Raw genomic sequence first — 25,659 nt, 5'->3', positions numbered from 1 at the left:
TAGTATTATGGTTGCAAGTGCCTTAGCGAACTACATTAGCTTGCTAAAACCCTGCTAACGTGTCCCATCATCATTGTAGTTATCAGCTGCACCCCCGGTAGACATAGGGTGCTAAAATAATCATTTCAGATGCTGAAACCTGATGTTTTTAGCAAGCTAGTTACAGGCATTTCGTTAGCATTTCAGCCCTTGGTTGCATGTTGTGGCACCAATTGTTTTTTCCTCTCCGACAGGCCTGGTTTTCAGAATAACGCTCTGCTGACACGGTTGGCTGCTGGCGGCGTCTGCACCGGCCGGTTTGGGCAGGGAAGCCCTGGTATAGTATTACACTTTCCCGTCCTCCGTTTATCCCTTAAAACAGCTGCGACTGACCACCGTATGTCCTCAGCACCATGTCTTTAGTGTCTTGAAGCTTTTCCTGTGGTCCTCCTGTTTTAGGATTTCCTTCTTTGTTTTTTATGACAACAATAGGCTTGTTGAGAGTCGTCTCGAAATGAACTCGAGACGACTCTCTGTGGCGTTTATGAACCTGTCACTGCAATTGGAGGCAAATTAGAAAAAAATATTACAGCCATCACGGACCAATGTCAGGCACAATGATTTACTTTTTGAACAATATCTTACTTTTTGAAGCTAACGTGTTGACTGTCTGACACAGCTGGAAGCGAACCGACCCTGTTACGTGTGGAGTGACGTCGCTCCAACATGGCTTACGAGCTAGAAAGGTATAAATCCCCAAAATGTATTTGTTATATCTGTGGTTTTAACATCTTTTTTAAAATCAGATTTTGATGGAAGCTGGTTTTTCTAATATATTTGTACACTACCAGTGCCAGCACATGCACGCATCATGTCTCTTTAAAATAAGAGTGTTACTAGCCAAACTTTACTGATGGCACTGCAGTCTGAAGGTATGGTGAGCTTCACGCGATTCTATTTGATTCTATTTTGTTGAGTTGTTTGGGAGTGATGAGCAGAGAAATGTTCATCTCCAAAGATAGCTGGCGAGTGTCACTAAATTACAGTTTATGATTTAGCTCACATACAGAATTACATTGATGGATGAATAATGTCTATTTTGAGGCAAATTATTTGTATAATGTTTTTTGGAAAAAAAAGTGGTTGCATCATTATGTAAAATGTAAAATATGGATAAATATCTTGTGCATCATTTTATAAATGTTTCCATGAAGTTTTGTGACATATTTGGAATCTTTGGGAACTTCTGGATCGCCATTAGCATGATGTCGCTAGTCGATGATGTCGAGTTTAAATGACTCACCGCTAGGACTTCAGTGAGATTCTAACAAACATGTTGGCTGCATTGCCTACCTCATAAAACATTCAATTCAAAGTATTTTAAATCCAGAATATATATATATATATATATAAATAATGTTATATTTTGGCCAGTATGGTACCAGGCAGTCATTAGCAAATAAAAATGACTGTGACTCACCTTCCAGGATACAGTTTCAGTCACCTCTATAAAACAAGGCTTCACTCTGTGTTTGTGTGTGTGTGCCGTTGCGTCACTAGTGAGCAAGGGAGAAGGCGAGGCAAGGTGGGCAGCTCATCCAGGTAAACATTTACTCTGGTGTGTGTGTGTGTGTATGAGACAGGGATCTCCATGACAGAAATGGCTATTTAAACACGCCAAAAACATTCATAAACAGTTAGGCATTCATCCATGTGTCAAAATAAGTTGATAAGGGTGTGGTGAGCTTTGATAGTTTCGCTGGCACTGAGTGGGCCCCTGAGCTTTTGTGCGTGACCATGGAAACAGAGTAAACAAATGGGCAGATGCTTGGTCAGCGATAATTCACTTAGAGCGCAAATAAAGGGCATGCTGGAATTTCCTGGGTGTGGTAACGTTTTTTTTTCCCTTCACCCTTCCAAGAAAGCGCCAAGGAAAGTATTTTTTATTTTATTTTTGTATTTAATTTCAACTTCCTACGCACACTTCTATTTCAACAAAATGACACAGGTTGTCAAGCAGATTTGAGTCACGCCAGCAGCGTGGCTCCGTGGATGGTAAAGTTAGTCGGCCCAACATTTTGATCCAGATTGAAATATCTCGACTACTATTGGATGGATTGCTGTGAATTTTTATACAGATATTCATGGTTCCCAGAGGATGAATCCTACCGACTTTGATGGTCCCCTGACTTTTCCTCTAGCACCACCATGAGGCTGGCATTATTGGTTTTGAGTGAAATAACTCAATTACTATTTGATGGGCTACAGTGAATCTTTCTACATTCATGGTCACCAGAGGATGAATCCTACTGATTTTGGTGATCCCCTGACTTTTCCTCTTGCACCACCAGGAGGCTAATATTAGTGTTTTTGAGTGAAATGGCTCAACAACTGTTTGATGGATTACTGTGAAATTTGGAAAAAACATTGTCATGTTCTCCTCACTATAACTGCTATAACCGTTGCCCATTAGTTCAAAAACGTTGGTTTATAACCAAATATCCGCTAAACTAATTCCCATCATTCTCAGCTGTAGATTGTGCTGAGTGCTATTTATTGCATGTTAACACAATACAGTTAGATGCATTTTAAAACACCACTTTGCATAAGTAGAGCCTCACTGAGCAAGATCGTAGACTCTTAGTTCTGCTCTCTATTAATATTGTGTTATTGGGAATAAAAAGCATGACTATGATATGTAAGATATGTAAATTGTCAGTTCTACACTATAAAATACTTCAGTGAATACCCTGAAGTGGCTAATTGAGACTACAAAACGTCGTCAAGCGGACTAGTCCGTCTTCACAGCCTTGTTGTGTGTATACTCTCGCTCGAGCGTCCATGGTGTAGTTCCTCTATAGCCCAATGTTAGTTTTTTGTTGTTTTTTTACTTCTGACGATTGCATTCAAGCTTCAAATATCATAAAAGTGGTGTTCATTTGTGAAGATTATCTTGCTGAACAAAATGTAAGTAAGAGTCATAAACCTTTGTTTGCCACAGAGTTTATTTTCTGTAAAAATCCAAAATCCAATGTGAAAAATCCCATTGGCTTTTTGTCGAGGGAACCAGTGCGATGCTTACGGATTGCCCTTCAGGAAACAGCAGGTATTCATTCTGTTTACAGTTGCCAATGGGGATCTAAATACAATACTAAAAAAAAGTATATTTCTATGTATCTATCTCTTATCAACAGGACTCATTTTTAGTTCTGTAAAGTGATAGAACATTGACTACCAGCTGAGTGAAATCTCCTCTCTGTACATTACTGCACCACTTACTGCAGCGGAGAGCTCCACCTAGGGATGTAGCTCCAGCACCACATGCACGGTAGGTCCCAGGTTCATAAAGAGGGTGTATGCGGTAGAAGTACTTAGAAGGCTAAGCCGACTTCTGTGACAAACCCACAAGAATTTAAAGTGGGGAGCAAATATTGCCGAGATGACAAATGGGCTGGTTCAAGCTCACGGGAATGAAAGAGAACAAAGATAAGAGAGACAAAGAAGCTGATGAATAATCCTTCCGAAAAATGTCACTGTGTCAACTTTGATTACAATGGCAAGCATTTCCTTTTACTGGATGTGGAACGTGTTTAATGTGTGTTCGCTGTCATGCAACGTTTTGCACGTTTCCTGCAAGGGGGTCTTGAGAGACACTGTGAGAATTTGTCTCTTGTGGTCTGGTCTGAGTAAGCACACAACCCGCAAGATGTTTATTTTTATTTCTTTTGTCTCTTTACTGCTCAGAACTTCATGTTCTTTGCGTTGACATTATTGTAATTGTCTCATGCTGGAAGCGTTTTAAGGTTGTCTACATAGCAGGACGAAAGACAAAAACATGTTCTTCTGTGTTTATACCATGACAGCAAAGTTTTTTTAATTTTATTTAAACACTGATCTCACGCGACCTGAAAGCAGAGAAGTGAAACACAAATCTGTGATGCAATGAAGGTGTGAAATTCAGAGCTAACGACACAATAAAGATTAAAGTATTAAATAACAGGTCATTGGTTTTGTTTTTTTAAGCCATAGGCTACTAATATGGATTAATAACGAGGTAATAATAATTCACCTGCCCGTGAATTAACCTTTATAACTAAATCTTTCCACAAGAGTTGAGCTGAAGACTCAGAGACAATTTAAGCTTCTGATTCAGGAAGTGGTGAATCTCTCTGGTTGACGTTTTGAATAATGTCACTTTGGTGTTTTGCTTTCATCTTAGGAGAGAACAGCTCTTTGGTGTACAGCTTGAGAAAAAAAAATCCCTCTGATCTAAGTCCCGTTTGTATCGGCTGCAGTAGGACAAGTGAATGTACATATATAATAGAAACAAAGATAGACATTAAGTGGTTAACTTGGTCAGGATTACAGAAGTGTAGTTAACAAGGGGGGCTTATTATATTATATTTCAGACTTTTTCATGGTCTTTTTGATCCAGACAAGTTGTTTTTCTGACAGGAAAGCGTACACTCCGGGCTTTGTAATTAGGCCACAATTCCTTCCAAAAGACGTGACACCGACTAGCGCTCCATCGCACAAAAGTGGGCCTCCTGAATCCCCCTAGAGAGATAATACAAACACGAGAAGTAATGTTTTATTAACACACAAGGCAGGTCACGGCAGTGGTTTCTTCTTGCACTACAAAAACTTTCAAAACGCACTCACCTGACAGGTGTCGGCCCTGATTTTACCGTCCGAACCGGCACATATCATGCCTCTGGTGATGACGGGTTTAAGGCCGTAATATTCTGGGGAGTTGCACTTCACTCGGTCGATCACGGTCACGTTGACGGCCATCAGGACGTCCGACGGTTTTTTGACATTATTGTTAGTTTTCCCCCATCCGGCCACCAGACAGCTGGTGCCAGCCGCCGGGTCTTTGACGGTGTTGCCCAACGGGAGCTGTTTCACCGTCTGGGTTTGCTTCACCGGTTTGTTGAGCTGAAATTTGAAGAAAGAAATAGGACTTACTGATGCTGACCATCTTGTACGTTGCCTTTAGCACCAGAAGGGAGGTTGGTTTTCGTGAATGTGTGTCACAATGTCTGCCTTGGTTGTTTGCCTCAGTCATTTTTTAACAACTTCCCTATGCAGATTGTTACATCTTTGCTTTCTATATGGTGGGAATACGGGGACTGTTTCCTTACCTTGAGCAGCATGAGGTCATTGACCTTATCTGTTGCATCATAGCAAGGATGAGGAACACTTTTCTTAACCTGCCAGGAGTTATTTTTGTCTTTAGCCATGGAGTGCACCCCAAGAAACACCTCCTTAATGCTGCGAGAGCTGCAAACAAGGTTTTATTATCAAGTTAACATGCTAGTGTGCATCAATTATTGATAAAATGATGTTATCACGGTTGTGTGGATTATGTGTGCATATTCTATTTAATATAGTAAGGTCACGATATAGCTTTTCCCCCAGTGGGACTTCAGTGGTAGTTAAATAAAGAGTTTAATGAAACGAAAATTGTAAAATTGACACTCGTGGGTGTGGACTGATATAAAACTGTTATGTTCACCTTCACACTACATTGTTCTCTCCAACATCGGCCTCCTTTGGTCTGTTCTTTCAAGGGTGTGCAACAACCAAGAGTTGGCTAATTCAAACGGAGGATCACATATGTCTTTTTCTTGTTTTGCCATACATAGCGGATACTACAGTAGTATCAAAATGTGGCAAGTCAAACTACACTGAAATAACACCATTTAGATCATGAACTGCTTTACATGTTTTTTCTTTTTCTTACAGTTTTGCTGACCTAAATCTTAATCTTTCCTCTGATCCTCAAGACACAAATACATCAATGTTTAAATGTCAGTGTGCAAAGCAGTCGCATCAATGTAAGTCTTGCATGCTTGTGTCTCTGATAAGATTAGTGAGAACTTAGATATTTACTTAAAAGAGCAAATATTCAGCTCAATATAAAATAACAGCAGAGGGTGTGGAAATTATAACCGTTTTTTTTGTTTTCAGTTTAAACTCAAACTATTATAAGAGTTTAAATTGCCAGAACATAAAATCTTTCATCAGTAAGAAATAAAGGTGGTCTTACCCAGCACAGTGGGCAGCAGTCAGGACCCATGATGGGTGGATCAGTATCCCCCCACAGACGCCCGGACTCTTTATCAGAGCCATGAAAGGCAGCGAGTGGGGCTTCACTTCTTTCCCACCAATAATCTCAGAACCATGACCTAAAACAGAATAAGCACTCAGTTCAGTAATTCCACACAAAAAAAAGAGTAGATAAATTAGTCAATAATAGCTGCACTGTAATATTGAAAGTAGCATTGCTTTGCATGAATGAGGAGGATATCACAAAGTCAATGACTGCGATATGAAGAACATGTCACTCACTTGACTGGACGATGAGGAGGACCGCACACGAGATGAAAACAGTGAAATCCCTCGGGCGGAACATTTCTTCTTCTTCTCTCTCTCTTTGATGTGACGCCGGAGGCTCTGAAGCTCACCTCGATGCACACACTTGTCTTTTATATGTTAGGCTGGAAGGATGTGGTCTGACCGGAGAAATGCATGAGTCAGCAGAACGATCGCAAGCATAACATCTTCATTTAAAAGCCTTGTGGTGACATTTTTTTTGTCATTTCCCAGTCTTTCGATCAGTACCACGCTGTTGACTGTGGGGTGGTGCATGAAGCAGGTCACATCATCAGGGTGCAGGCAGTTTCCTATGGGTGGGCCCTGCTGTGAACCAGCTACTGGAGTCTGCTGACAAGCCCCTCAGCTACGCTTATGAGTTGATATGAACGTCATGTCATGATTCAGAGGAAATCATGAGAAAGTGGATCATATCGGCTGACACAGGGCTGGTGGTGAATGATGAAGAAAAAAAGAGAACTCAGAGTTTAAATGCTGGAGGAACTGGATGCTGTATTTTATGCCACATGCTATTTATGTCGACTGAGCATGTGACAAAACATTTGTCTTTGCTTATTCAACTTTGAACTATACTTCTGTCTTGACAAAACGTTTTTGTGCAATTCAACAACCAGTAAATCTTTGTTAAAATCAGGTTTGGATTTCTTAAATAAATGAGCTAAATGAAGACATTTGGGCAAGTACGCTTGCCAACATGTTTGTTGCCGATGTCACATCCAGAATATTTGGACCATCGTCTCCGTTCCCGTCACTGTGTAGATGATTCAGAAGTCATATGTTCCATTTAACCTGATTAGTGTTGTGATTGGATGTTACCATTGCAGTTAATTAGATTACGAATTAACATGGTTTGTCCGTTTATTTAATCCGCACAAACACTGAAGTGTAAAATCAACTATGTGCTATTTTACATTTATTGTAGACATAAGAATCTCTACTAACTCTCAACTAACTCTCTGCCAGAGAGCATATTTCACCAAATGTTGAGCTTTTGCTTTAATTTTCTTAAAATTAGCAAAATACAGTCATCATCTCAACCATCTTATAGTATTTATTTATTCACATAACTCTTAGTACATGAGCCACCAAGGAAAGCAACACAGCAGCACTTACAGTACATTTCTACTGTGGAATAAAATATTGTTAAAAACCCAAAACAGAATGTAATAATATAATATAATATCCTGAATGCACCCCGGATCTTATAGAATTAAACCTAAACACATGGGAAGGGAAAAGATTTGTGGTCACTACTGTCTTTACGTAAAACGTGTTCATTGTCTAAATCACCGTGTGTTTTAGACCTAGCTTAGTTTTCAAAGCTGAGAATTATTTCATTTTGAATCAGAATACTGTAAATGTTTGAAAATAACATTTTCTAACGTCAAATGTTTCGAAATGTGAATTTTTATCTTCGGTCCAAGACATCCAAATGCTGATAATAAATAATGATCATTTGTCTTGATATAGTCAGTGTGTGATTATAGGCCCTACATTTAAATACTGTATCAAATTACACACTGAAAACAAACTACATATAAATAATGCCAAATACCGTGCCATGATATGACTAATACTATCCGAATTTGCTGCCACATTCACCTAAAAACTTCTTATATAGCACTTGAACATTTCACAATTACGGACCTTGTGCCTAACTAACTAACTAACTAACTAACTAACTAACTAACTAGCTGGATACTGTGTGAGGCTTTGTTTGTCAGATTAAGATTAAAAATTTTTTTTAACTTTGCAATTCCAAGGCTGGTCGTGCAAACTCTGCCCACCTACAGTTTAACAATTGAAATACATAGAGAACTTTGTTGACCCTACAGTGCATCATCATTTTGAGAAGAAGGAGAGCCTCAAAGCACAGTTTCCCAGCTTGAAGCAAATCTTCCACATGGACACTACAATCATTCATTTGTCCACGGACGATCATTTGCTCCATTGCTCCATGATAACACATTGGCTGAGATTACACATTTCAGAAATGAGAAAGTAAGAAGATGAATCAAGTAGCCTTCCAGTAGTAGTGGATGAGACGTTCATAAATATGACACATAAATACTGTCAAGGGTGATCATGTGTGCATACATGAGTGACTGTGCACCTCTGTGTCCGTCCACGGCTAATCTCACATTCAGCGGCATTCTCAACGACCTCTCACGCTTTCTCAAAACACCTGTCATTACGTTAACAGCTAACAGAACTACCAGTGTTTTGCCAGTCTATCCTGACCTTATGCACAGCGTAATTAATTATTCTCTCTGTCCTGTTGGTAAATCTGTTATTTACATGCCGCGATTCTGAAGTTGGAAGCGGTTCAGCACTTTGGGAGTATAAAAAAACAGGTTTACTTTAGCTGTACAGGGCAAAGCATCAGAAGTAACAAACATCTGTTAAAAATTGCTGCAGTTTTGGCCCCCTGGCGGCCAAATAGGCCAATAGTGAACAACCTTGGTGGCATGTCGTTCACCTTTTCTCTCTGTCTCTTGTTTCCTGTCCTCTCTGCATTGTAATATCTCCAATAATGGCGTTAAAAAAAAAAAAATGTTTTACAAAACTTGGTGACTCTACCGACATGCTAGCTGTTCTGTGAGGCTTTATGGCAGTGCTTTGAGCCAACACCCACAATGACAATGCTAACATGCTAATATTTAGCAGGTATGATGTTCACCGCCTTAGTTTAGCATTCTAACGTCTGCTAACTAGCAGTAAACACAAAGTAGAGCTTGCTAGTTTTTAAGGTATTTTGCTTATAATCTTAAATACTGGACACATTGAAATGTTGTCCTGATGGTGGCGCTAGAGAAAAAGCTAGAGGACCACCAAGGTTCTTATAGTTTGTCCTGTGGGGGACATAAATGTCAATCATCGCAATTCATCTATTAGCTTTTGGGCTCTTTCAGACCAACCAACCAACGAACCGTACAACATCGCCATATCGAGAGCCACCACACTAGTGTAGCTGCGTCATTTGCAGGGATTGACCAAAGTTTAGTTACAAATTTAGGATTTAGATTTTCCTCTGGTTTTATGGGCCATGGTAGGGGTTTAGATATAATGCCAAATTGTTGCATGATTGAATGTGCAATGCCTCTTGCCTGCCAATCAAACGCTCACAATGAAGATGCTGGGAAAAGAAGCAGGTAGTTTCAACACTAAGACATTCAGAATTAGAACAGGGATTTCAACTTGTCACCGTGGTTCCATAAATCGCCGGGACATAAGACCTTTGGAGCATAAAGTCAGAGTTTTAGCCACAATAGACACTGTAGAGTGCTGTTGGAGGGATAATGTACCTCAACGTTTTCTATTCTATAGTTTTCTGAAAAGTTTAGTTTTTTCACATTCATGACTAATCACCAGTGCATGTGTCTTTGCTGAACTTCAGTGTTGTGGTGTAGTCTTTGAGAATTAGAAGTTTGTGGTGACAGACCTCACATGTTTGTCACGTCTGTGTCTGCACATTTTAACCAAATCAAGTATCGCATTCGATGGGGGTCTATTTTTTTTTTTTTTTAAAGGAAGTCTTCACCACAGGCTCTTTTGCATGACATCTCTGAGGTCTTGTCTGGTTGCACATTTGACATATTTCAACACACGTCTCTGCTAAGAGTACTTTACTTTGCATCTGTTGACTTGTACTTTATTTAGCTGTTAGATCGTTGGAAGTGACACATTTTCAGCACGTCAAGCAAAAACACATACACCTGAAAAATAGAGGGAATCAAGCCCCCATAATGAATTTAGTTGAACAAAGTGGCACATATATAACAATGTTTATTGGGTTACATATCACAGGAGGTTATCAAGAAAGAAAGGATAATATACATGGAACAAAACATTAACATCATTTTTAAAAGGTACACAAGTAAATATAAATGATAATTAGTCCCTTGTGCATGATAAATTGCATTAGAAGTTCCCCGGAGCCCCTTTGCACTGGTTATGAAATACATCATCATATACAAGGCTTTAAAGGGTGAGTTTGTGACTATTTACTGTCCAGAGAGGCTGTTTGCAGCAAAAACAAGTATTCATCTGTGCGGGTTGTATTCCGAGCTTCTCTTTGATTTGCTGACGGGGCCGGGGCCAGCCGTGCATGCCTTTAATGCACGTTAGTGCATGTGAGCGTGCCCTGTCAATAAGTTTGACTGTGGTTTGTTAGCTTCTTACTGTGGTGAGCTCAGAGCAGGGGACAGGAAATGAGCATTCTCCACACAATGACATTAACAAGAAAAGAGAGCTTCTTGTATGTGTGGACACAGGTTTCACACAGGTCTGCGACATTCACCGTCCACCTTCAGCGATGTTGCGCAATCACACGTCCCAGATGTGAAACTGCTGGTCTGCTCCCGCTGAGAAAATCTGAGTGCCGTCGGGGTTTACGGCCAAGTGCAGGACTCGGTGAGAATGACCTAAAAAATTAAAATCCAACACGATTTAAGTTTGACCTTTAAATACCTTCGTTCTCATTTAAAACAGGGGCCGTCTCAATAGGGGATCAAATAGATCAACAGCGGACCCTGATGCTCTCTGTCATTGTCGGAGTCAAAGCGTTGTGGGGACGGTTTGACTTTCGCATAATTCGCGTCACATCAAAACACAAACGTTTTAGCAAACTGCAAATTTCAATGCAAGGCTGCACATTCACTCAACAGTCACAAAGAAATAGAAAGAGTTTCGGACATCACAGATTGAAAGTCAAATCAAAATCCCCACATTTCTTTATTCTTAAATGAATAACACAAGTCATAAAGATATTGTAAATGATCTTTATAGGATTTTTAGACAAATTCATAAATACCTCAGGAAACTGTGACATGTCATAGCACACGTAGTGACTTCTGATGTGTTCAATTCACAGTTTCACATTAGCTGGAAGCCCAGGACACGAATGAGTCAGCACCAAATGGCTATCGAATATCTCAGCGATAGATGACACAACTGTCGCACGGACGCTGCTTTGCAAATATTACTCAGCGTGCGATACATTTATTCCTACGAGGCTGTTGTGAATGTGTTGAGGGATTGTAGCTGCACACGCATCATGCTTCAGGTTCTCTAACCTGACAGCTGGTAGACGGGGCTGAGGGAGGGGAACTCCCAGGACCAGCAGTTGACTTGGTGATGAGGAAGGCCGTGACTTGTGACCAGACATTTGTTCTTCTCGGCCCAGCGCAGAGAACAAATCTGCAATTGGAGTCATAAAGAACGGTCTGTCTGATATGTATACACAGTAAAAAAAAAAACTCTGATACATTTGAGTTTACAGTTCAACCCAAAATTAATAACTACATATTATTCCTCTTACGGTGGAGTCCTATTTACTAGTCAAAATTGTTTTGGTGTGAGTTGCCTAAAGCACCAAAAAAGATACATTTAAAAAATCTCCACAGCAAAGTCTCTTTTGAGAAATCATGACCCGGTCGTTGTGAAATGTTCTTGAGTGACCTTTGAGCACTTCCTCTCCATCATATTGGAGAGAAGCCAGACATCTCTACACCCGATGTCTCCAAAACCAGGCAACTCACACCAAAACAATCTGGATTGATTCGGAAAGCACTACAGGTAAGAGGAAAACTGTGGTTTTTTTGTTTTGGGGGGAAACTGTCCCGTTAATCACCTGAGAATTTGTGTTGGCAGAAGTCACGCAAGTCCCCGAATCTGTGTCCCAGACTCTCAGCTCCCCATCGTTCCACCCGCCTCCTGTGGCGATCATCTTTCTCTGCCATGGACACCAACCCATTGCCTGAACACAAAAATACAGTGAGTCTAAAACACACACACAACTGTCAGCAGATTATCTGGTTGTTCCGCTGAATTGTCACAGGATCAACTACCACTAAAACCCTTCAGCATACCAACCCGTAGCGTTGGGTATGTTTTTAGGGCTGGGGCTGCATGGGGTTTTTAACATTATTAAAATATCCGTCGCCGAGCATGTTAGCATGCTAACATTAGCTTTTCGCTATAAGCTACAGACTCAAAATCACATACTAGTATATGTGCGCAAACGTTCAACATACTGTTGTGTGAATAAACAGCAGTATGGTTGAATTCCAGACGATACAACAGAGTTTAAAATCACACCAGTGAATTCCAAGATACAGTGCCTGTAAAAAGTGTTTTATATAATATATATATATTTTATATTTATATATTCTATTAAAGTGTATTCAATAAGGTTTTTTGTTTTTTTTACAGTGATCAGAAAAAAGAGCTTGTCAAGGTCACTGTGTCACATCTGACAGACAGGATCTGTTTTCATTTCTAAGTCCTCCGATCACGAAGCATCCACACTGACCTTAACAGCGCTGGGCTGTCTCATCGTGGTGATTGGCTGACGTGACCATGTGACCCCGGCGATGTCACCGCCCCAAACACGGAGAAGGCCCTCTGTGGAGCCGCTGGCCAGCCAGTCGCCTCCCGGTGACCACTGGAGGCCACAGACCGCCTCCTCCTGGACGACGGCGCCCACCAGAGGCTCGGGAGCCCGAGGGTCAAAGTGATGGATGCGTCCGAGAGCAGAGCCGCTGTGGGATTGTGTTATCTGTCATTCCCCTAGATGAATACTCTCTATTGATACTCAGTGTGATGCCCTTTTAAAAAAAAGAGAATGATGCTGGAATTCTTTGTAACTTTCATTTTGCGTCCTGACAACACAAACCTGCTGAGTAACTGCTGCTTCCAGGAAAGCCCTCTGACCACAGACAGGTGTGACGGCAGACGCCTCATGTTCCGTTTGTGTTCAACGTCCCACAGCTACGAAAGTCAAAGAGAGAGAGACGCCACAAACCAGTCATCCTGCTGATGTTACACCCCCCCCCCCCCCCCCCCCCCCCAGCCCCATACCGCAGTTTGCATGAATCAGTTTCCACCCTCTTTGTACTCATTCACTTCAAGCTCCAGAGAGCAGCCACCTGTATCTCCCCTTGCCGGGTCCCGACGCAGAGAGTGCTGCCGTCCCGGCTCCAGCTCAGGCAGGAGATGGACGGCGTCCAATGGCGCGCCCGTCCCGGTTGTGGACTTGGGTCCAAAGATCCCGCCAGGGTGCGAGTTTCTGAATTCCAAATGTAGACAGAAGGGCCCAGCGCTAATGCAACCACACCGTTACAACTGCAGTCGAGAAGATTGGTGTCTGAAAAGGGAGAGGGATGGAAAAGAGAGAGAGAGAGACGGGCTACAGGGGCTATTCTGAGTCAAGTCCTGACAAACTACGGTGTGATTTAGGTTTATTAAAAACCAACTTTCGCCACAATCAGAAGTCATATCTTGCTGCTGACTCGATCTGCCACATGTGATGTCCAACGCTGTGTTCATTTATTAAAAAAGCAATAAGAGCAGGGGTCATGTGACCTTATGAAGGTCGGAAAACAGATAACCCCCAACACACACCGCACCACAATCAGACAAATTTGACCAGAAACTAAAAAGGTCTTTTTTTATATATTTTGTTTATTTGGGTAGTTGTTTTGTTATATTTTTGCTCTGAATCCTGTTTTCCAAGCCTTCTCTATAAATATTCTTTATTGTTTCATTGACCTAAAAGGAGAAAAGATCCTAGAATAAACTCATAAAATACATTTATAATGTTGTAATTGTAAAATTGTAACTTTCCCCAAGTTGCTAAAACCCACAAATTCACATGCAATAAAGATACAGAGGAGACCTCAGTGCTCTGAATAGTAGCTGTAGTGCAGGGGTGCCTGCCTCCCCCCCGCCGATGAAGGTCCGGCAACAGCCGCTCCTCTTGCGATCAGCAGCACCCCCCCCCCCCCCCCCGCTGACATCCGGCAACTATGATGCTGATGTATATATATATATATATATATATATATATATATATATTTTTAGCATTTTGAATGTAGGTAGATCATTTTGACTTGGTCATTTTAAAAGTAGCTCGCACACCGAAAAAGTGCGGGCACCCCTGTGGAACAGTTTACCTTGAGTCAGTCCCACGTACAACAAAGAGCATTATTAATCCTCGGCTGAAAATAGTCCCCCTTCATACTATTTCCTCTAATTTATAACATGTGCTAAAAACTATGGTGTCCAGCTGTTTTATGAAATGATGGAGCATTTTATTAGAGTGAAACTGTTTATTTGTGACCTGTTATTAAAGATTAACGTTGAGTGTCACAGACAGTGTGAGTGAGGCGGAATAACACGCTGTTGGTTTGGTCTCTTTTCATGGGAAGGATTTGTTGACCCCCCCCCAAAAAAAAAACCATTACAGAGTAAGACCAGCCTTATTGTTTTTCTCAGGATTTGTATCTTCTCTTACAGTAGTCGTTCAGCAGCGACGGTGCCGCCAACTTCATCACCGACTTTCCCCGCTGACTCGTGGAGGTTTTGTCCAAGAGAGCAAACGGCTGCAGAGCCTGTCTTCTCTCATCTGTAATGGAAAAGAATATATTACACAAAACACAGTTACAACACATTCAAAAGTCATGCATCTTTGGTTTACTGTTGATTCATTCACTGAAACTAAAATGAAAGAATTGAAAAACACCTCCACAAAACCACTGAACACACTCCATAAGCTTTACAAGATGGACTAGATCTAATGTAATAATACACCATAATCACAGACCGCCCACGGTCCTCAGGCCGTCTCTGTTGCTTGAAAACATTTCTGCGGATTGTTTGACCCAGTGGAGTGAAAGTTAAAAAGGAAACATGCTGTACCGGCCGGTAGTGCACCTCCATGTTCTGGAACCGTAGCTCTCCACACCCAACCCTGCAAAAGAAGAAGATACAGTCTTTTACATGACGTTTAAATAAATTTCCATTGCATAACTGGTGTTATTCATAACTGGGTAATGTTTTTTATTTTTAGCTTAAAGGGGCACTGTACGCGATTTAGAGCATCAATATAGCAGCAAACAGCTATTTGCTATGTAAGCATATAACGGAATAACGTCCACCTGAGCAGAGAATGAAGTCACTCTCCCGCTGTGTGAGTTGTAATCTTGCTTTGTTTACATAGCCAGTCGGCCACGTACGCTTTTAGTGCACGTGAGCGCCCCCGACTGGCTAGCTCTCATTACGGCGGTTACTGCTGATAGCCGTCATCGGCGGAAGCGTATCGCACCCGCCCTCCGGCTTCCCTTCAGGTAAACACTGTTAGCGCCGTTAGCTGCTAGCCCCGCCGACTCAGCCGTCTTAGTGTCGCATGCCGCTGAGAGGCAAATCAGAATGCTCCCGATCTTGCGTAAAGCAACTTTAAGTGAGCTCACAGCTTTTCTTATTCAAGTAATCTTTCATTTGAAAAACCCAATCACAAACACTGTGGCAGATTTTAACATGTTTCTCTGCCATTTGTTTGTAAGTGTTTAAATGGCGCCGCCCCAGACTCTCTGTCTGACCTGCTGCCCTATACCCCACCCCGCTCAAGATCTCTCAGCCAACAGCTTTTAGTTGTTCCAAAAACAAAAATGACAACCCGGGCCGACCGGTCCTTCTCTGTTGCTGCCCCTAAGCTCTGGAACAACCTTCCCCTTCAATGTTTAACCGTGTATATGACTGCTTATCTACTGTATGTGCAGCACTTTGGGCAACCTTTTTTTGTATATTAAAAAGTGCTATATAAATACATTTTGATTGATTGATTGATTGATTTGAACCTGAAGAAAAAACTGAAACCAGATCCGTTGTTCTGAGTTCCGTCTTGTCACTGACTCTTCAACATTATCATTGAGAGGACCGTGTGATAAATAAAAGACAGCCTGCAGATGAGGGTCTAAAACTTTACAGACAGACCTGTTCTGGGGCATTTTCTGTGGCGGGCCGTCCCTCAGCAGTGATGGTGCGTGGCGTGTTCTCTGTCTCTGTTTAGGAGAGATAATGCCACAGAAAACGTTATGTCACAAAGCTGCAATGAATCCTCACAGTGAGACGGCTGGACATAGTGGTGAAGAGGACAAGGAATGGATGGACACATGAGGGTTTGTGGCTTGGCTCTATTGTTGCTTAGAAGGCTAACAACAAAAACAAAACACTTTGACTGATATTCAATTTGGGGGGGCCATTTATTCCCAAAAAGATTGAACGTATTTTACAGTTAAACCGTACATTTGTTACTCTGCAACACTGTGATATGCAACACCGACCACTTATGTGTCACATTTGAAGCACGCTGCAGGAAACAAAATGCATCGACACGTCCATAGCACAAGCATTTCTGCAGCAGTTTTGCATTCTGATTTTATAGATCATAAAACTGTAATACCATGCGGTAAAAATACAGACCATTTAATTAATTTGCCACTTTCAGTTCTCGTACATAGAGGTGGAACTTGAATTCCTTCATACCACCTGAGATAATAATGTTGAATTTCAGATGCCCAAATACTTCTGGGGGGAAAGCAGTGGTGGAAAACAATGAGCAGACAATCTGTGTCTTTGTACAGTTAAATTGTGGCAAAGATCAATTCATTCAATTCATTCATTCAAATTGATTGAAGTATTTTCTTCCATGTAGCTATACTTCTCCAAAAAAAATAGTAAAGAATTTGGAGTGATCACAAAAAGGTTTGGGTAAATTCCCTCCTGATCTCACTTGATGATTTCGATGATTTAACTATTGTGAGTGAGGGAGATCAATATCACAGGTTCAAATAATACCGTGCGGGCCTCTCCGTGCTGGTTCACGTGCTGGTGGAGAATCCAGCTCCAGTCTCTGGCGGACCATGTCGAGTTCAAAGCTGGGCTCACACTGCCGCCACGTGGCCAGCGGTGTACTCGCAGCTGGACCCTCGCTGCCGCTCCTCTGGATGATCCGCCTCTTGAACCGCTTGTACGAGACGCGATGGGCCTCATGTTGTCCCTGAGAAGAAAACAAAGAAGAAGCAATGAATCATTAAAATATAAAAATACATGAAGTCACAATAATCTCAGAATACTGAAAACTGACTCAAACTACAAATTTCAAAACACACAACTCCACTAATAGCAAGATAAAAAGCAAAACTTCCGGTCAAGACTTTCAAAGCAAAAGCATTGTAATTGCCTTTTTTTATTTTTATTTTCCCCCTTTAGGGTTCCAGTCCAAAGGCCTGATATTAAAGGTGCAGTATTTAGCAATATCTAGCGGTGAGGTTTTAAATTGCAACCAACTGAAACATCTAATTGTATTTTACCAGACTCTCTTTGAATTAATCAAAGATGAGTTAAGGCAGATGAAATGCATTCACGTTTCATATTCCAGGTTAAACTGGAAGCCTACAACTATAGGCTGACGTCAATGGACTTGTTATGAAGCCTCATGTTGATTTTTTTTGCAACCGATAAACGGAAGTTACCATATTTGGAATGTGAAGGAGTAACGTAGAGACACTTGTATACGTCTCTGGTAGCGGAAGCGATCTGTCAATCACAGTAAGCCCGCCCTGAAGCATACCCTGCTTTATGGTCTGTTTGACTCTAAATGGACCATCATTTACTAAATGAACACCATGCTGTATTGAAGAAGACTTGAAACTCGAGATTGAGACCATAAACTCATGTTCACAATGTTTACTGAGGTAATAAATCAAGAGAGAACTAGAGTCATTTTCTCATAGACTTCTACACAATCTGACTTCTTTTTGAAGACAGAGGAGTCGCCCCCTGCTGGCCAGTAGAGAGAATGGAAGTTTTAAGAATCTTCCGCATCAGCTTCACTCTGCAGAACCGGAGGTTGTCGCCTGCCTTCAAAACACAGCAGCACACGTTTTGTACCGAAATTAATTTTAGAAATTAGATTAGATATAAAGCGGTGTAATGTCATCATGACATATTTCATATTTAACCGAATGAATCTACTCAGAAACATGACCCAAGTATTGAGTGTGCCATTAAAGCATTTAAACTCGAAAACATAGCAGGCTTTTGAGAGTTCTAAACTTTTGACTTTCTTCTTATTTTGGAGGAAGTCTCGCGCTCAGCTTCCGGTATTGCCGTAGTGTGCTCGCTAACTTTAACTGAGCTCCAGGACTTTAGGCAGGCGCCCGCATATCGGTCCACGGTTCACTTTTCCACCGCCCCCCCTCCAAGATGGAGGCCTTAGGGGGCTACCCTACTAAGTCCTCCAACCCGAAAGTGAAGACGTTGACGGTCCTGGTGAGCATGACGGTCGGCGTCGGCTGTTTGTTCCTCCTGCAGACTCAGCTGAAGCCGAGGAAACCGACGGACTTTTATTCGTTCGAGGTGAAGGACGCGAAGGGGAGGACGTTGTCTCTGGAGAAGTACCGAGGAAAAGTGAGTCCACATCATCACCCCTCGTTTCAGTTTAGGGAGGAAATACGTGCAAACTTTTAAAAAGTCACCCCGCGTCAGTTCAGCTGGTGTTCCATTGCATATACGGCTACTTCTTATGGCGTGTTACACACAACGATACCCCGTGTCTCCCCCTCTTTTACAGGCGTCTTTGGTTGTAAACGTGGCGAGCCACAGCGAGCAGACGGAAGCCAACTACGTGTCCCTGCAGGAGCTCCACCGGGAGCTGGGCACCTCTCACTTCAACGTCCTGGCCTTCCCGTGCGGTCAGTTCGGGGACACCGAGACCGGGACCAGCCGGGACATCGAGGCGTTCGCCAAGTCCACCTACGGCGTCACCTTCCCGTTCTTCAGCAGGATCAAAATCATGGGCTCGGAGGCGGATCCAGCCTTCAAATTCCTCACAGGTTGGTGTCTAACCACAAGTCGAGACACCATCACTGTGATTAACGTCGCTGCTATTGGAGTTAAAGTGATCACTAATGTATTCATGGGTGAACTTGAGCAGCTGTCTGGCAGGAAGTGCTGTCTGGAACAAACTTCTGCTGCGCCACATCGCTGCAACAACAAATACCTGTTATCTGGTATCAATAGTAATCCATTTATAACGAAAAAGTGTTGGCATCTGTGAAGCTGTTACTAGTAAATGTTTGATATTTGACATGATAAAACCAGTTTCCAGAAATACTTGACATGTCCCAAACAAAACATACACCGATATATAAAAAACATATTTATGCTTCCTCAAAGGGGAAAAACTAACTAAAATCATGTGTTTTTAAAATCGGCGTCGGAAAAGAACATCTGGAGGACTCGTCCGTGAGCTCCTGAGGTTCTTCAAAATGTAAAAATGTAAACAAAGTGAATGCTTAAACGTAGGGTTATAACTGTGAGCGCTACCTAGTTTTGGTGCGACATCTCAATTTAGCGCCTTACATCTCTGCTGAAATAACATAATTTCTTATCACAGTGTGGCAGCTGCTGATTGTTCACCACAACGTCTTCAGGAAATACAGTTTTCTGTGAACCGTGGTGATGTAAAGGGTGTGAATGGAGTCAGTTATATTGCCGTCATGACGATACGTAACCTCGTTTTTCACACCGTTTGTATTGTGGTAGCTGTCACTTTATTATCTTTTTTTTTTGTGCCATCAATTTGATGAAGTATCTTGAATTGTCCCTGTGTTAAATTGACCGCAACATCTGGTGATTTCATCCCAACAGTTTCCAAATATCCTTCCAGGGAAATTCACTATATCTCAGTGTACATTTGATCTATATCACACGCTTATCAGAGAGTAACAAAATAATATGTATTTATATGTCCTAAACATTGACATTACCTACAAATGCAAAAAAAAATGTCAAATGCTACGACAATAATCTATCAATAATCCATTCAGGTCGTTACGTGCACCGTTAATGTGTTGTCGACGTGCTGCGTTTTCAGATTCGGTGCAGAAAACCCCCAAGTGGAACTTCTGGAAGTTCCTGGTGAATCCAGAGGGGAGGGTGGTCCGCTTCTGGCGAACGGACGAGCCCGCCGAGAGCGTTCGACGAGAGGCCACGGCGTTGGTGCGAGAAATCATCCTGAAGAAACGGGTGGAGCTATGATGGTCCGACAACATACCGGACACACATCTGTGTGAATATGTGTGTTCTTAGCAGCAAGGACATGACTGAACTCTGAAGTGTTTCAGCAAGCGTGGTTGGGTGGAACATGCAGGAGGAAAAAATCCACTTCAAGTCATTCACCAAATGTGTGTCTATATGTGTGTGGAAGGGGGGGGGGGGGACCATCCTGTGGTTAATATTGACAATCATGATGGACATTCCTCATCATGACCTCTGCCGCAGCTGAAGGATTGTTCAGCCATCACAGTGTTTTTTTGTTTTCTTTGTTTTTTACAAATGATTAGTTTGGCTTAGTGTCTTCTTTGTACCATCGCTCTCTAATGTTTACATTAAACTTTGTTATGGTGGAGCATAAACCTGCTTAGCCCATTTTGACTTATTTGACCCCGGCGTATTGTGAAACATCCATCCAACAATAAAATTCAGTCATGATCACTTGCTTTAGCTCAGGATCTTTTTGTTCAGGGTTTAAAAGCTAGAACAATACTTAGAGCTGCTTAATTAACTGTTGATGCAACAATTTTAGTATTTGCTATTTGACATTGTTTCTAACGCAGTTATTATAGTGTCACCTCTAAGTTTGAATATTTGAAAAGACTGATGACGGTCGCCAAAAAGGAAAAACTGCTTCTTTCCTCAAATGTACTAACCATAGACTGAATATACGAAGTGGACCTATAGTCATCGTGACATCACCCATTGGTTTGTAGGCTGCCGTTTTGAAGCCTGGAGTTTGGCGATTCCGCCGTAGCAATGTCGTTGTTTTTGCAACCAATGAACAGAAGTGACCATATGCGGAGGAGTGACGTAGAGACCTATGCGGCTCTGGTAGTGGCAGCGACCTGTCAATCACAGTAAGCCCAAATGACTCTAAATGGACCATAATTTACTAAATGAACATCATGCTGTATTGAAGAAGACTTGAAACTAGAGATTGAGACCATAAACTCATGTTTACAATGTTTACTGAGGTAATAAATAAAGAGAGAAGTAGTCATTTTCTCATAGACTTCTATACAATCAGACTTATTTTTGAAACCAGAGGAGTCGCCCCCTGCTGGTCAGTAGAGAGAATGCACGTTTAAGACACTTCCACATCAGCTTCACTCGGCAGAACAGAAGGTTGTCGGCTGTGTACAAACCTGCCTTATTTTCTATTTTTAATATGTAGAAGTACACGTTAGCTGAAGAGTCTCCTGGTTTGTGGATTTAGATGGACAGTTGGAGGGCAGCAGCAGGTAAGCTGGCACGCAGATTCAACCAGCTAACAAGACACTGCCTTCCAGCCACCCACAAGAGGAGAGAGCTGAAGAACATCAGGCTGTTTTTAAAAAAAAGCTCTTTGTCATACCAGAAGCTCAAACATTTGAAAATAACACCAGCTGCCTAAATTGGATAACTTCAAAAATCAAGTTCCTGGTCGCTTGCATCTCCTGATGCACCATAAAGTGCACGAGTGTGAGCGTCCGGGGGGGGGGGTGAGTAATAACTGTAGAGTCAAATGTAACTGTTTAGGTAGCAGAGCAGAGTGAGCTGGGGCAACAAACATCAGCTAACATTACACTGCCTCCCAACCAGCTACCGTTTACAGGCCTGTATGCAAATAAATGGATTTGACTATGTCCAGCTGAACGTCCAACATGAAGCTAGGTATTTTTCTTCTTACCTGTCGTACTACGTATCAAGCTAGATTGTTTTGGTGTGAGTCGCCACAGCAACGTCTCCAGAAAATCATGACCCAACAATGTTGAGTAGCCTACACTAGCACTACAGGTAAGAGGGAAAACATTTTTTACTTCTGAATGTGGGGTGAACTGTCCCTTTAATGCTTTCCTCGTTCATTTCCCTCCACACTTTATCCGACTGTTGAGTCTTTATTTCTCAGGTGAGTGATAAGTGGCTGGGTGTCTGAGGTCAGTCGGTGGCAGCAGTGAGGAGTGCAGCTGACAGCTGTCCATCAGATAGCACAGCCAGCAGCAGTACACTGCCACACTGTCACCACCATCAGAGGCCAGACTGGGACTACAATTAACCCTTTGATACAGCTGTATACCTCTTACCTTGAAGGGGCAGTGTCTTCTCTTCCCTACAACATCTCTCAGCGTTCTCCTCATATTGTCCTGGTTATATAAAAACAATAGAAGACCTCAGTCAAAGTGCTGCTCATTATCGCACCAAAAACGACTTTCTTATCGGCTAAACTAAGACCTCTAATTTGAAAATGATTTTTACTGATGTCATAATGAGTTGCCTATTAATAGGTGCTGTTTGAATGAAAGTGTAAACAGTTGAATAAGCTCACTTGTTTGTACCAAAGAGACACAGCCATGTGTTTAGATTAAAGTGGTTGTCTTGGTAGCAGCAGCAGCAGCTCATAATGATAAATATACCAACCTATAAAGCTATTTTTTTTTTTTTTTGTAACGATAATTTATAAATGACTCACCCAGTCGTTTGATGGTCCACCTGTAAGTTTCATCTCCACTTGAGTAAAGCCCCGTTCCTCTTCCCTCTCCGCCCGTCTGAGGTCGCGGTCATGCCCGGTGCACCTGTCGTCTGCTCTCCCGGACTGACTCCGCTCCCTAAATACTCTCCTCCGGGCGGACGGTGGAGCGGGAAGTCCCGCCATCTGCTCTGCTATTGGTGCTTATAGGTTAGACTTTTTTTTTTTTTTTAATGAAGTAGACCTGTTTACTGGTATTGCCTCCGCGTCCTGGTTTCTACTGACAAATAGATACAATAAAAAAAGAGCAACGCGGTAATGTTTTAAAGGTGGAGGCGGCAACATGTTATCTGACCCAGACAAGGACAAGACGTATAGTACCAGTCTACACACGCTTTATTATTGAACTGCCAGACTCACATCTATTAGCTATAGTCTCTGTTGTTTGGCTGAAGAAAATGTTGTTCTAAAGATTAATAATGATGAATATATAAGAGTGTAGAATCGTTCAAACACAAGCTATTTAAAGCAAGGAATCGAGTTAAAACAATCACAAGGTAATAAGAATGAATATCTATACAATAAATGGTTATTTTCCCTTCAATAATAGGCAGAAAAAAGACATTATGATAGACAAAACATACAGAATTATAATAAGTTGCAATACATTATAGCAGCAGTGTATAGTATTGATTTGTGTCAGATTATACCTGATGTAAACAAAATATTTCCCTATCAGGTAAACGTTACAGTTTTTCTAATTTAATTTGAGTTATTAAATACAATATTTGTATTAACAACTAAACTGAAATGATACAAAATAACTAAATTGAAATGAATTAACTAAACTAATAATAAATAATAAAATATTACTTTGATAAAATAAAACAACTTTCACAATAAATATAAAACTTTCACCACAGAAACAAAAGACATTACATTTACATACAAGTATTTTCGGATAATCTCGTGACTGCTCTTCGACACTCAGCCTCGTTTTGCGGGAACAGTCCGCGCCTGTTTTTATGACGAGCTCTGCTCTGGCGCTAAGTGGGCCGAACGGCGCGAGCAGCGCACGTTCTCGCCACCTGCCACCTCCATATGCGCTCGCTCACCACGAGCTCGAGCCTGGAACTGTGCGACAGGTGCGTGCTCTCAAAGACACGCAAGCATGCAGACACGTGCTCCCATCAGAGAGCCAGCGGCCAGTTTAGTCACAACAAAAGGGCCATAATGCATAATAAAGTTGTGGCAGATTATTAGTTATTATTAAAGGTACATGTAGGTCTTCTCCGAATTGTCTCATGACTTTGTCGTTATAAGCAGGTAATTAGGCTGGTAGGCTGTTTAATTATTGTGTGTCTCTGTGCTGTTAATGATTTATAGGCATTTGTAGCATCTTTTTTTGTGCACCATTTGTCTTAATCGTCATTGTATTATTTTAAAACTTGATTGCTTACATTATTGTAGCTTACTTTAAAATGTGCAATAGTCCCTTATAACGTCTCACTTGAATAAGAAAAAATGCTCAAATAAAATCTTAACTCTGTGTAAGTGATATTTACCCAGAGGTCTTTGCACCTCCATTACAGCATCACTCCACAGGACTAATTAGTATTTTTTTCTTTCCTTCTTTTTTTTCCCGCGGGGCTCTGTCTGGTTTGCAGCCTCCCTCCAGGTTTGGCTTTAGTCACCTTAGAAACTCATTGTGTCTGTATTTTCCTCCCCCTCCCCTCCCTCCCGCAGTTTGGCGGTAGCTTAACCGGTCAAATGTGTCACGAGCAGCTCAGCTCTCGGTGACAAAACGGATTTGTTTGCAGTAAAAGTGGCTCGAGGCGCGCCTGGCTGTGAAGGTTTGTGCGGTTCCACGAGGGTCGACAAACAAAGCGTCCTGTGTGATTTATACGTTGGCAGCAGGAAGTTAAGTCGTTGACGGCTGCGGGGGTCACGTTCGGTGCCCTTCAGTGGTGGAAAGTTACCTTTCATTTTTTTGGAAGCTTACTTATACTAAGTTGTAGTTCTAGATGGAAAAGAATGTGCTTTTTACTTCACTTTACTACAATACATGAGTTACTTTGCGATATAAAAATACAACAGTATAAATAAATTGTATTATATTCTTCGGGGAGCTTTTTTTTTTGGCATGGATGTCATTTTGTGGCATATGTCTCACTGAGACGTCTCTGTTTACACATTGCTACACAAATAGATTTACTGTACAAATGTGCATATCTTTTTTTTCTGTGTATTGTACAGTATTAACTTTTCCTAGTAATCTTTGACATACTGTTGAAGTGGGAATCTAAAAAGCTCAGTGCAATACACAATAGTGTTCATCTAGACCAGGGGTGTCAAACATACGGCCCGCGGGCCGGATCCGGCCCGCCACGTCATTTTATGTGGCCCGCGAATCCGCCAGCAAAAAAAAAAAATTTAAAAGTCGGACAATTTACAAATATCCGTTGTATCGCGCACGGCGGAGCTCCTCCCCGATCCGCACGCGCCGCGCACACCTCCACCAGCTGCCACATACCCCCCCCCCACCCCCCCACCGAAGACGAAGGAGCACCCCCCCCCCCCCCCCCCCCCCCCCGCCGCCAACCGGCCCTTTGGGGGCAACCATGATGCTGATGTGGCCCCAGAGCGACAATGAGTTTGACACCCCTGATCTAGACCAAACTGACATTCTTGTTCAGTAAGCAGTCAGTTACACAAAAACAGCAAAACAGAGATTTGTATATGAGAAACATTACCGGGTTAACTACCGGAGTAAAAAAACATCTAAACATTTTGACCAGTACCATTCTCATGGTGACTAAACAACTTTTCATTTTGGTGGCCCATTTACTGACACAGTTACCAGGTTTTGGAGCATGAATTAAATGGGCGAGTTACTAAATTTGACATGCAATAGAGTTGTGATGTCCCATCAA

General features: G+C 41.8%; 3 protein-coding genes across 3 annotated transcripts; 1 reads left to right on the top strand and 2 right to left on the bottom strand.

Moving 5' to 3' along the window:
* Nucleotides 1–3,736: 3,736 nt before the first annotated feature.
* Nucleotides 3,737–6,460, bottom strand: LOC306696830 (granzyme K-like). Its single transcript, XM_079160540.1, has 5 exons — nt 6,334–6,460; nt 6,032–6,170; nt 5,124–5,262; nt 4,642–4,917; nt 3,737–4,536 (listed from the first exon to the last, which is right to left on the bottom strand). The coding sequence occupies exons 1-5, from the start codon at nt 6,395–6,397 to the stop codon at nt 4,378–4,380; spliced, it is 777 nt and encodes a 258-aa protein (XP_079016666.1). The 5' UTR covers nt 6,398–6,460; the 3' UTR covers nt 3,737–4,377.
* Nucleotides 6,461–10,704: 4,244 nt separating this feature from the next.
* On the bottom strand, nt 10,705–22,827 carry LOC306696927 (cell division cycle protein 20 homolog B-like; the record flags this gene model as incomplete). The annotated part of the gene is made up of 12 exons (XM_079160654.1): nt 22,730–22,827; nt 22,344–22,403; nt 17,017–17,218; nt 16,153–16,220; nt 15,079–15,130; nt 14,675–14,785; nt 13,308–13,525; nt 13,055–13,149; nt 12,692–12,920; nt 12,011–12,136; nt 11,454–11,577; nt 10,705–10,802 (listed from the first exon to the last, which is right to left on the bottom strand). Exons 1-12 carry the CDS (start codon nt 22,760–22,762, stop codon nt 10,705–10,707), a joined length of 1,416 nt encoding a protein of 471 aa, XP_079016780.1. The 5' UTR covers nt 22,763–22,827.
* gpx8 (glutathione peroxidase 8 (putative)) lies at nt 18,384–20,703 on the top strand. Its single transcript, XM_079161558.1, has 3 exons — nt 18,384–18,630; nt 18,794–19,055; nt 20,099–20,703. Exons 1-3 carry the CDS (start codon nt 18,427–18,429, stop codon nt 20,260–20,262), a joined length of 630 nt encoding a protein of 209 aa, XP_079017684.1. The 5' UTR covers nt 18,384–18,426; the 3' UTR covers nt 20,263–20,703.
* Nucleotides 22,828–25,659: the final 2,832 nt, after the last annotated feature.

This window comes from Pholis gunnellus (assembly GCF_910591455.1).
Source record: "Pholis gunnellus genome assembly, chromosome: 6".
Lineage (NCBI taxonomy): Eukaryota > Metazoa > Chordata > Actinopteri > Perciformes > Pholidae > Pholis > Pholis gunnellus.
This window is presented reverse-complemented; position numbering and strand designations above follow the sequence as displayed.

Excerpts from the sequence above, each read along its gene's own strand:
- LOC306696830 (XM_079160540.1), bottom strand. The coding sequence starts at position 6,397 with ATGTTCCGCCCGAGGGATTTCACTGTTTTCATCTCGTGTGCGGTCCTC. Across the intron at positions 5,263-6,031 it reads ACTGCTGCCCACTGTGCTGG|CTCTCGCAGCATTAAGGAGG; the intron begins GTAAGACCACCT and ends CCTTGTTTGCAG. Across the intron at positions 4,537-4,641 it reads TCAGGGCCGACACCTGTCAG|GGGGATTCAGGAGGCCCACT; the intron begins GTGAGTGCGTTT and ends TTATCTCTCTAG.
- gpx8 (XM_079161558.1), top strand. The coding sequence starts at position 18,427 with ATGGAGGCCTTAGGGGGCTACCCTACTAAGTCCTCCAACCCGAAAGTG. Across the intron at positions 18,631-18,793 it reads TGGAGAAGTACCGAGGAAAA|GCGTCTTTGGTTGTAAACGT; the intron begins GTGAGTCCACAT and ends CCTCTTTTACAG. Across the intron at positions 19,056-20,098 it reads AGCCTTCAAATTCCTCACAG|ATTCGGTGCAGAAAACCCCC; the intron begins GTTGGTGTCTAA and ends CTGCGTTTTCAG.